This window comes from Camelina sativa, chromosome 14 (assembly GCF_030686135.1).
Source record: "Camelina sativa cultivar CO46 ecotype springtype chromosome 14, ASM3068613v1".
In the NCBI taxonomy this organism is placed as follows: domain Eukaryota; kingdom Viridiplantae; phylum Streptophyta; class Magnoliopsida; order Brassicales; family Brassicaceae; genus Camelina; species Camelina sativa.
The window spans coordinates 33,242,334-33,254,705 of record NC_141893.1 but is presented as its reverse complement, the minus strand read 5'-3'; the positions used below and the strand labels follow the sequence as shown (position 1 = coordinate 33,254,705).

At 39.2% G+C, this 12,372-nt stretch overlaps 1 protein-coding gene across 1 annotated transcript; it reads left to right on the top strand.

Moving 5' to 3' along the window:
• The first annotated feature begins 10,881 nt into the window (after nucleotides 1-10,881).
• LOC109128753 (uncharacterized) lies at nucleotides 10,882-12,192 on the top strand. Its single transcript, XM_019235641.2, has one exon. It carries the CDS (start codon nucleotides 10,882-10,884, stop codon nucleotides 12,190-12,192), a length of 1,311 nt encoding a protein of 436 aa, XP_019091186.2.
• Nucleotides 12,193-12,372: the final 180 nt, after the last annotated feature.

Below are 12,372 nucleotides of genomic sequence, written 5' to 3'. Positions count from 1 at the left end.
ATAGCAGAAAACAACTAACACTACCCATGACTCGTTCTAATCCACGACTCACAACTTGGTGACTAACCACACTACTCCTACAAACCCGGATTGACTTATTATTGCTTTGACCACTTCAAATCCAACATACCCTCTGTAATGACCCGTATCACGAAGTACGTACCAGACGCGAGGAACGTGTACGAAGGACGTGGAGATATCTCAGAAAGGCAAAGAAAAGAAAAATTCTGAGAATGACCTAAGTAACTTGTGTTAAAATTACCAAGTCATGGAAGGATCCAGGGCCGAAAAACGGACGTGAACCGTTGGGACATCCGGTTCATTGGACGATGGATGACCAAGGAAGTTGGTGAAAGGACCAAAGGAAGCAAAAGGAAAGTAACGGCCGTGGAAAATGATACAAAGGACGTAAAACGGACCATGGGAACAAGATGGCCACGTACTGACCGAACGGTCAATGTACCGCGGGAAATAGAGGGACCGGACGTAAGGGACGGGAGGTCCAAAGATGGATGAGACAACCGAGTGTCATGGACGAGAAGTTCCGGAGAAATTCGCGAAAAATGGAGTGTTACGGTCGGAAGGACCAGGGACTGCCGAGGGAAAGGGTCGCGGACGAGTGATTATCTCTGCGGACAAGTGCGAGAGCTTGGGACGCAAGAGAAACATGGAGGGACGCAGGAAGTGGAAGAGTCTCTACATGGGAGTGAGACGCCATGTGTCGCCAGATTAAGTCTCCTTTGCCAGCGAGTGAGATGCACACGGGAGTGGGGGAGAGTACATGCAAAAAATGTGACACTTGTCACTTGAATTTTTCCACTTGCTAAGCCTTGAAGTCGAGTAAAGGGGCTATAAATATCCTCCTTGGCTTCTCATTTTCGACCAAAACCTCTCTAGACAATTAAACTCTGCCCAAATTTTCTCTCAACTTCTTAAAGAAGAAACCTTGTGATTTCGAGAGAAGAGAAGGAAGAGGAGAAGATCTCGGCGAAGAGAGGAGCTAAAGATCAAGGAAGTGCTGTCAGATCGGCGTGGTGTGGTGGAGTTCCAATCGGCCAAAAGTCTCCAAAGCTAAGGTGAGTTGTGGATTTTGGGGGTTAGGAGGTGTGTGAGCTCTCTAGCTCTTGCATCGGCCCTTGTGTGTTGCATTAGTTCCTTGTTGCATGTAGATTTGTAGATTGCATGTAGACAAGAGGGATTTTAAGGGGTTTTTAAAGCATTTTGGGGGAAAATGACTTTTCTTTAGACTAGATGCAAGTGTGAAATGCCTTGCATGCTAGATCTAAATGTTTAAAGTATTTTGGGATGAAAGAATAATTTTGCAAATCTCATGCAAGTGTGAAATGCCTTGCATGATAGATTTTGGGGGTTTTAAGATTTTTCCAAGGGTGGAAAATAATTTTAAATATCACATGCAAGTGTGAAATGCCTTGCATGTTCGATTTTGGGTTTTTCTTGGTCATGGGGATCGATGGAAAAATTAGTAAGATTTTTCTTACTTTAAATTGAGTAATATGGGAGTTGAATCATGCATATAAAATTTACTATTATTTTTGCATGAATTTTTAGAAGAGGTTAAACTCCTAGACTTGATGGGAGATCGGTCAAGTTGAGGGGATGTTATTTTTGGTGAGTCCATACGAAAATCTCATGTATGGAAAGAGCCATATGAGGACCCTAATATAAGAAGATAAAGTTTAATCTCTAAAGTGGGAAAGGTGGTTGTCCTTTCTTTGCTCTTTCAAGAACAAGGTGGTTGTTGATCTTTGTTCCTGACATGTGTGGAAGTCCGGTGAGCTAATCCAGAGGGATCTCATGGCAGGACGAATTCGGGTCTAGCTAGCTACTAGCCTGAACCGCATAACGATGCAGCACTATGTACCCGGTTTTTCACCTGGGATGGGTGACAACACGGAGGATTTGGAGTGTGTCCGGTTGGTTGCCTTTGTGGTATCAACGCAGAAGAGTGTTGGGACGGAACAGAGGATCGATGGGCCCTTGGTTGTGATGGTGTTTTCCTTAGGTTGTGGAGTTGTTTTCCTAGGACGTGTGTTCCTTAGGATGTGAAGTTGCTCTCCTCAGGTTGATTGTGATATCCTTGGGAGAGGTCTGGTTGTGTTAGTCATGGTGTGGATACCTGACTTGGGTGTCAAGTGCAGTCAAGTGATCTTGATGCACGATAGCCTGTTCCACCTTGGCAGTGATTGCAGGTGAAGTGACGTGGAGGCCAAGTTAGAGTCAAGGTCTAGACGAGTCTGGTCTTGTTTGTCCTTGCTTGATTGATTATGTGTGTTGTATGCTTGCTAAGCTTCCGTATTGCGTGCTTTGATTGTGAGGTAGTTGTGGGGTAGTTGGATGTGTTGAGATAGCATGTTATAGGGGGATAGCATGTTAGAGGGTTGCCCAACTTGCTGAGTGATCTTAGATTGCTCACCCTTCTCCACAATTGTTTTTGTTGCAGAGAAAGTTTTTAAGGGGGTAGAACCGAGTTTAATGGATCAGATAGTATGTTTTCATGCTGTGTTGCAAAGTCCTTTCTTCTTCTTGTTATTTTTAATTCTCGTACTCTTTGTTAAGTTGGATCCAACGCTTTTAATTTGTGTTGTTATTGATTTTGTAAACTTTATTCTATATATAATAAATGGATTATTTTGATACATAATTCGGACAAGTGGAGCTGGTACGGATTAGTCCGGGCCAGCATAACGTCGTGTATGTATCGAGGGTTGCAAAGCCTAAGGAACGCACGTAGCGGATAGATAGCTGCCGGTGAACTGGCTGGGGAACCTAATTCGTTGGTGGAACATTGGCCGAATCGCTAGCAGTTGTCTGATTGTGACAACCTTCGGGACGGCCCGCGGTTAGTTCAGCAGTGTGGACGAAATGGGGGCGTTACATCCTCCCCTAAACTGAATGTGGCTAACGCATTGCAGTTTGCTCTTTGACTCTCAAATTCTCTTGCACTCCAAGTAACTCTATCAACTTGAGAAACGTATCAAGCTTCAACGGCTTTGTAGTGATGTCAGCGACCTGGTCCTCAGTTCCACAATGAACCAAGCTAACTTCTTCTTCTTTCACCAAATCACGAAGAAAGTGAAATCTAACCTTGATGTGCTTTGTTCTTCCATGAAAGACTGGATTCTTTGATAGCTTGATTGTTGAACTGTTGTCATAGAAGATCGTCGTACATTTCTCCTCAGCTTGGTTAATACTGTTGAGTATCTTCTTCATCCATAGACATTTTGTTGCACATACAGAGCTGCAACGTACTCTGCTTCAGTCGAAGACAAAGTAACCACCAGTTGTTTCTTTGAACTCCATGCGATTGCTGCATCACTCATAAGAAAAGCATACCCAGATGTACTTCTTCCACTGTCTTCATCACCTGCGTAGTCACTGTCCGTGGATGCTTTAAGATTGCCTTCTCCTTCAGCCTTGTACAATAAACCCATCTTCAAGGTCCCTTTGACATATCTCAGAACTCGTTTAACAGCAACAATATGTCCTACCTTTGGACGCATCATAAATCTGCTTAAGAAACAAACGGTATACATGATATCCGGTCTTGTGGCTATAAGATACATCAGGCTCCCGATCAATTGCTTGTACAATGACGCATCTGCATCTTCTCCTTCCATGTCTTTAGATAACTTCGTTCCAGGGACCATAGGATTATTAACCCGATTGTAATTCTCCATTCCGAACCGTGCAAGCATTTCTGCAGCATACTTCTTTTGACATAAGAAAATGCCTTTCTCACTCTGCTCCACTTCCACCTCAAGAAAGTAAGACATCTTCCCCAGATCTGTCATCTCGAACTCTTGCTTCATTGAGATTTTGAAATCTTCACACATGCCTGAATCATTACCAGTGAAGATTAAATCATCGACATATAAACTTACGATCAGAGTTCTTCCTCCAGCTTCACTCCTCACGAACAGTGTGTGCTCATATTCGCATTTGTTGAAGCCTGCTTTCATAAAGTATTCTTCTATCATGCTGTATCAGGCCCTTGGAGCTTGCTTCAGACCATAAAGTGCCTTTTTTAGCTTATAGACCTTGTGCTCCTCCCCTTCTTTTACATACCCTTCTGGTTGTTCCACAAACACAGCTTCTTTTAAAACACCATGGAGAAAAGCACTCTTGACATCAAGTTGATACACACTCCACTTTCTTTTAGCTGCCTCAACTAACAACATCCGAATAGTATCCCATCGTGCTACTGGTGCAAAAACTTCACCATAATCAACTCCATGTACTTGTGAGTACCCCTTTGCCACCAGCCTAGCTTTGAACTTAGAAACCTCACCTTTCTCATTCAGCTTAGTCTTGTAAACCCACTTAACACCAATCTTCTTTATACCCACTGGTAGATCAACCAATTCCCATGTTTCGTTTCTCTCGATTGACTGAAGTTATGCATCCAATGCTTCTCTCCATTTTTCTTCTTTACAAGCTTCCCAAAACGTAATTGGATCATCTTCTGCAGAGAATAGAGCTAGATATTGTTGTTGTAACATCCGCGAACCGAAATAGTGCATCGGTCGATGCATAGCCGGTTTAGTGCGGACGAGTTTAAGTTAAACGCTGCGTTTTGGGTTAGGGAAAATTCTTAACTCGAGTGTTTTCTCTCATTCAATGAGTTTAGCCGTTTTTGAGAGAAAAGAAAGAGAAAAAAGTGTTCTTGTGTGTTCTTGAGGATTTTGGGAGATTGGAAGCTGTTCCTGTAGAGATCTGTAGCTGGGATCGTTGTAGGACCTTCCTGGAAGTGTTTCCTGTTTGTTTTAGGTTCAGAATCGTCTTGGCCAAGGTAAGTGCATGACCATGGCTTATCTAAGCTGGAGATTTCTCTGATCTGCTTGTTTATGTGTTGTTTGGCTTGTTAGAATGTTGTTTGGGACATTGGGAAGCTTTCTTGTGGCTTGGGATCGAGTTTTGTGGTTGTAGGAACGAAGATCCGACGAGAAGCTTTGGGGGAAAACGATGCTCGGCATATGCATCGGTCGATGCAATGGGAGTATCGGTCGATGCAAGTGAACCTTGCATCGGTCGATGCATATCATGTGTCTGTCGACGCAACCCCAACTGGTGTCCGTCGATACATGCTTTGTGTCGGTCGATGCAGAGTCCTGGTTTGTTATTGTTGATTGTTGATTGTTGGTTGATGATTAGAGTTGTCTCTATTGCTTTTGTGTATAACCCAATAGATGGGAGGATTGCCTTCTGAGTGTTTATAAAATACTCATGCATTGCAATTTGTGTTTGTGGTGCAGGTAAAGTGAAAGTGTGATCGTGGAATCAAGGAAATGAAGAAGAGGATGTTCTAGGGACTCGATTGGTTGTTGTCTGACATTGTTAGGTTGATAGAGTTGGGTCATTAGAAATATTGCTAGGTTGCTGGTTCTATGTTTCTTGTTGGTTGATTATTGGATATTGTTTATGTTATAATATTGGTTTTTATTATTGGATATTGGTATTGGTTATTTCCGATGTTGGTTGTGATTGTGGTTAGGTGGCTAGTGGGTATGAGACCACTAGTTGTAGTTTATTTATTATTACTATTATTATTATTATTTATTTAAAAAAAACGGTCGGGTCGTTTCAGTTGTTCATTATCTTCATCAACTTCATCTCCAATCACATAATCTTGCAGATATCTCGGTTGAGCTCTCTGTCTTGTTTGAGCTAGTTTTTTATCTCTCGGATCACTTTGCTCCTCAGTCTCTACTCTTATCTCTGAACTTCTCACTGCTTCTTCTGAGTTATTCTCAGAACTCTCCCCTGGTTCTACTTCATCAATTACCAGTACATCGTTTTCTTCTTCACCGTGAGATCTTCCCCAATCCCAGCTTTGTTCCTCATCAAACATAACATCCCTGCTAACGATGACTTGATTTGTTGTAGGATCGTACATCCTGTAGGCCTTAGAACCCTCACTTATCCCAAGAAACACAAATATCTGCCCTCTGTCGTCTAGCTTCACTCGTTTTTGACTTGGAACATGAGTGAAGCCTACGCAGCCAAACACCTTTAGATGACCAATATTAGGCTTCTCTCCAGCCCAGCACTCTTGCGGTGTCATCTCTTTCACTATTGAAGTGGGACATCGATTTAAGATGTGAGTAGTCCAGCTCACTGCTTCTCCCCAGAAACGTTTTGGCATTCCCTTCTCCATAAGCAAGAACCGTACCATATTCATAATGGTTCTGTTCTTGCGCTCAGCCACACCGTTCTGTTGCGGAGTGAAAGCAGCAATAACTTGTCTTCTAATTCCATGAGTTGTACAGAACGCATTGAACTCTTTGGAGGTGAACTCTCCTCCACGATCACTTCGCAGACCTCCTATTTTCATCCTTGTTTCATTCTCCACCAACAGCTTGAAATTTTTGAAGAATAAAAATGCTTCGTTCTTTGCTTTTATGAGGTAAAACCCATGTTTTCCTTCTGAAATCATCACTAAAGGTGAGGATATACCTTTTTCTCCTAAGGATTTGGTGTGGTTGGTCCACAAAGGTCGGTGTGTATCAACTGCAACTTCTCCATTGCTCTCCAGTTTGCTTGCTTGGGAAACGTTTCCCTGTGTTGCTTCCCCTTGGCACACACCTCACACAGTCCTTCCGTTTTCTCAATCTCAGGAATCCCCACCATCATTCTCTTCTTTGATAAGAGTTGAAGATTCTGGTGACTCAAGTGACCAAAGCATTTGTGCCATATTGACTCGCTATTAACTATCTGCATGCATGACTCTGACGGTGATTCAGGTAGTAGAACAAACATTTTGTTTGCTGTCATTGTTGTGTGTATGATTAGACCCAAATCATCGTGATACACTTTGCAGCTCCCATCTTTTATTAAGATTGCCAGCTTCCTTTCTTGTAGTTTTCCTAGGCTTAGGAGACTTGTTGTCAACTCTGGAACGTAGTACACATTTGGGATAATGTGACTTCTTCCCTCTAGGACCAGCTTGATGCTTCCTTGACCTTGTACTCTCATTCTTGAGTTGTTTCCCAATCTCATGCTATCCATCATTTTTTCGTGCAGATGAGTGAACCAGCTGCGATCTCCAGTCACATGGTTTGAGCATTCTGAGTCTAGAAACCAAACATGATCTCCTTTTGAACCGATTTCTTCAACAAACGCCATGAGTAGAAGCTCTTCCTTCTCATCAAGCTCAGCATAGTTTGCTTTGCTGTCCCAAGTAGGACATTCTGATTGGTAATGTCCTAACTTGTGACATCTAAAGCACTCTATAGTAGCACGGCTGCTTCTTCCTCGACCTCGTCCTCCTCTCAAATTTCCTCTCCAAGATTCTCGTCCTCTGCTTTCATACGAGACCTTTAACACCTGCTCCTCTTCTGCTTCTCCTTTCATACGTCGCTCTTGGACCAAGAGACTGCTATAAAGTTCATCTAATGTTAGTGTGTTTAGATTGTTTGATTCTTCAATAGAACACACTACATAGTTGAACTTCATCGTTAAAGATCTTAGAATATTTTCTGAGATGACGTTCTCTTTGAGCATATCTCCATACTCTCTCATCTTCTTTGCAACAGAAAGAGTTCTTGCAAAGAAACCATTAATGGTTTCTCCCTCCTTCATCTGAAGCATCTCTTACTCCTTACGTAATGCTTGAAGATGTGCTCTTTTCACCTTAGTTGAGCCTTGAAATTTCTGCTTCATGCTTTCCCAGATCTGCTTGCTCGTCTCCGTGTTAAGAATTGTGTCAAGAACTTCTCTATCAATTGAATGGTATAGAAAGTTCTTGAGTTTTAGATCCCTCAACGTTTGCTCATCGATCACCTTTTGCTGTTCCACGGTAAGAGTGACTCCTTCACACCTACTGATCACATTCTCTATGAGATCCCAGTACTCCTTCGAACGGATGAAATTCTCCATCAACCGAGCCCAATGGTCATAGTAACCATCGAACCGTGGAATAGCAGGAGCAACAAAACCTTTTGCACTACTGCTATCTCCCATCTCAATTTCTCGTTCTTCTCTCTTCTCTCAATGATTTAGGTCTCTCTTTTAGTGATAACGCTCTGATACCAATTGTTAAAAATGGATAACTCAGAGTATTGATCAAAGCTTTTATGATTGATAATAATGAGAAATACAACTTGCTCCTTATATAGATAGGGAGACTTCAACTGCAGGAAGCAAAACACAACTCCAAAGAAATAGCAGAAAACAACTAACACTACCCATGACTCGTTCTAATCCACGACTCACGACTTAGTGACTAACCACACTACTCCTACAAAACCGGATTGACTTATTATTGCTTTGACCACTTCAAATCCAACAATTACTCGTTCGTTGTGGCGTTGAAAGGTTCAAGTGGGTATCAATTACCATAAATTTTGAAAGACTCTTAACAAAACACTTATAAAGAAAGATGCATCTTATGCAGAGAAAACCAAATTTCATTTTCTTGTTATGGCCATTTGTGTTGAAGCTCGTTATCATCCTTTGGTATGCGGGAAGTTTTTATGGTTTTTTTGGAGCTAAATCAGTCCCGAGACAAGATGTTTTCGGCTTAAGCAATGTATTTCTTTTAGATGTAAATTATGGTCAGATTATTGTGTCTCTGTAATTTCATTCTCGTCTTTTATATTGTGATTAGTAATATTTTGAACTTTCGTTATCAATATATTCTTTTCAGTGAAAAAAAAAGAAAGTGAGAGGCTCAATTCCTAGAATCTATTTTTTTCTTTTTTCAACCACATATTAGTTAAATAAAACTTCATAATTGGAAGCCGAAACTAGAAGAATAAATTTTACAAAAGTAGTTTTAGAAACAAGCGATTAGAAGAGAATGAGCAATACAATCTGCTTTTGAATCACAAGAACGAAATATCTTAGATAATGAGAATAAGGAAAGGAATCATGGAGCTGTTGGAATCCGTCTACGAGACTTGAGAACACTGGCCAATCTTCAGGGACTTGCACCATCGCGACAAGCTCTGCATAATCTAATCGAAAGCTTAACAATCAATTCTTCACAATTTGATATGACATAACCATAATCACACTTCAATCTCCAAATAAAAGGGGGAAAAGACTTCCATAATTTCTGAGATTTTTTAGTGATATTTTAAAATAATTAATTTCTTCTAAAATTTTCTTATTTCACCATGTACATAAAAGTAATATTAAATTTAAAGAATTACAGTACAAAGGAAAATATGATATTAGAGTACACATAAATACAATTACCCTTCCCTTAGTGGCTTAACCTTTAATTAATTACTAAATTATTATAACCTCGTTTATTTCTTCGTTATATTAATATTTGCGTAAAATCATGCTTGTTTCTTATTTATACATATATATTTCTTTCACTTCCAAACAAAATAAGATGTTTAAGTAAAAAAGAACATGGAGATTAAGAAATGTATACTTGAAAAACTACACATTGTGAAAATAAGAGAATCATATGAAAGTATGAAACATAAAATCTACATAATATGAAATATAAAATTAATCTATACTTTGTATAGAATTTTTAAAAATTCATATCATACGAAACAAAAATATTTTTGTATAACATTTTATATTATCAAATGGATAGAGTATATCATATGCCATAATACATATAAATATATTTAGTTTATAGAATAATTAAGAAGTAAGTTCTGTTTTGTACTTACTTAATTATACTATGTCATAATAAATATACCGCCAAATGTGATTTGATTTTACATTAAGACTAGGGGATATCCCCTGCTATAAAGCACAGATCAACATTTTCTTCATATATTATAATAAAATAATTGTTTAAAAAATTATTTTGTTTGAGAAAGGATTTAATTTTAATTATTAAAATTGTTTGGTAAATCAACATATATCTTTTTAAATACTATTTATTTTAAATTATTTTAATATTTTAATTTTCTGGTGTATATTACCATTTTATATTGTTTGTTGTATTTTCATATTTTTTGGAACATTTAAAAGCATTAATTATTATATTTTAATTGTGAGCAAATAAAATTTATGAATTTATTAATCACATAAATTTAGTTTTACCAACCCGACGATATAGAACATTATTGAAAATTGAGTAGAAAATTCTTACTCTGGAAAGCGATGACAACATATGCAGAAAAAAATTTACATATTTATATATCATATGTATTATATGATAATTCAAAAATTTTTGTAAATGAAATTAAAAAAAAAAAAGATGATAGGAGATTCATAATTTAAAATCTTAACAAAATCTTCCAAATATAGTTATTAAAATAATAATTTGGATACTTAGATGGAAAATCTTACTTTTAAAATTCTGATTAGTTTACAATTTTTTTAAAAAATAATTAGTAATATTCGTCCATAATTAATTAGAGAATGAAATATATTTTTTTAGAAATTAATAATTATTCAAAATATTTTATTAGTTCAATATTAAAATTATATGTTTACCCTTATTGAAAAATTAAACGTTTGCTTTTAGACCAATGGCATGCCAATGTTATTTTTATACTTTATAAGGTTAGTTTCATATTTGTATTTCTCAATTAATATAGTAGGATTATATGGTGTAAATCCAAATTATATTTTGTGTACATATGTATTTATATTGGAAAATTGGACAGAAAATTTTCAAGCAATTAATCTAGGGAAAATTGGACAGAAAAATTCTAAGCAATTTGTTTTTCTTTTATGTCCCTGAATTATAAAGTTGGGAACATTTTCTTGTGTAAACTTACAATTTTAACCAAATGAGTATACGACTTTTAACAATACCCTCCTCGCAAAAGTGAGTTGGAGGATTCTTACCAAACCCTCATGTCTCCTCACACACGTCTTGCTAGGTAAATATTGCCCTAAATCCTCTTTCCTCGATTGTGCAGTGCCTTCCTCTGCCTCCCATGGATGGCGAGGTATTTGCATTGGAAGGGACCTCCTAAAAACCAACTTGGTAAAGCCATTGGCTCAGGATCAACAACGATGATTTGGAGCGACCCCTGGATATCAATGACCTCCCCGCTAACCCCTATAGGCCCACCAACGGAACAAGCTCGAAACCTGAAAGTTCAAGACCTTATCTGCCCTGTGTCAAAAGAGTGGAATACGAACACCATTGACAACATTATCCCTTACTACAAAAAGGATATCCTTGAACTTCGACCAAGTAAGCTGGGTGCTCAGGACAAATTTGTTTGGCTTGCCACAAAAGATGGGGAATACAGTGCAAAAACGGGTTACCATGAGGCTTCGAAACAGTTAGAGGAGCAACCCCCCCCTCCCCCCCAATCTGACCAGCCCCGGAAGTTTAACTGGCTCAAAGACATCTGGAACATTCATTGTCCACCTAAAGTGAAATTCTTACTCTGGAAAGCGATGAGGAATGCCCTTCCAGTGGGCAAAAACTTACAAGATAGAGGAATTAACTTGACCGCATCTTGCCCCCACTGCCGCGTAGAAGAATCTTGTCTCCACCTTTTCTTGCTATGTCCATTTGCGAACCAGGTCTGGAGGTTGTCCCCCTTCAAATCGGCTTTCCACTCCTTGCAGGTAACATCGGTCCAAATGGGAATCGAGAATACCTCCAAATTGGTTTGCCTACCCCCGATAGGCCTTGCTTATGACCCACTCCCGCCTTGGATCTTGTGGATGATCTGGAAAAGTCGAAACCAACTCCTCTTCGATCAAAAACAGTGCTCACCGGAGGAAACCCTCGCCAAGGCTATCCTTCAAGCAAAAGAGTGGAGTATGGCCCAAATCCGAGACATGAATGGTCAGAAGATCTTGGGACCAGTTCCCCCTTTTAGACCCGACCCGGACACTATATGTTGTTTCTCCGATGCTGCTTGGAGAGAAGACACGAAGGAGGCAGGACTCGGGTGGATTGTCTCAGATCACCCTACATGCCCTCCTCTGCAGGGTTGCCTGAAGGCATGGAATGTGATAACTCCCCTGATGGCTGAAGCCATGGCCTTTCTCCTTGTCGTCCAACGTGCCCTTGATCTGGGCATCCAAACTGTTTCCTTTGCTTCAGATTCGCAAGAGCTAATCAAAGTACTCAACTCAGAGCCTCATTCGAAGGAGCTCTACAGGATTCTCCATGATATCCTAGTTCTATCTTGTAATTTTCGATTTGTGAAAAGAGATGGAAATGCCAATGTCGATAGGTTAGCCAAAACTGCATTGAATTCTATCTCCCCACCTGTACCAGCGTTTTAATTAAAGGAAACCATCTGTTTGACCAAAAAAAAAAAGTATACGGATGAGCTTTTTGTTATTTACCTTTTTATCAAAAAAAATATTTTAAAACAAAAAAATAATTTGTAACTTTTTGAAATGTAAAACTAATTTTAAAATAAGATTTTTAAAAACATTTAAAATCCAGGGACAGTTGGCCAA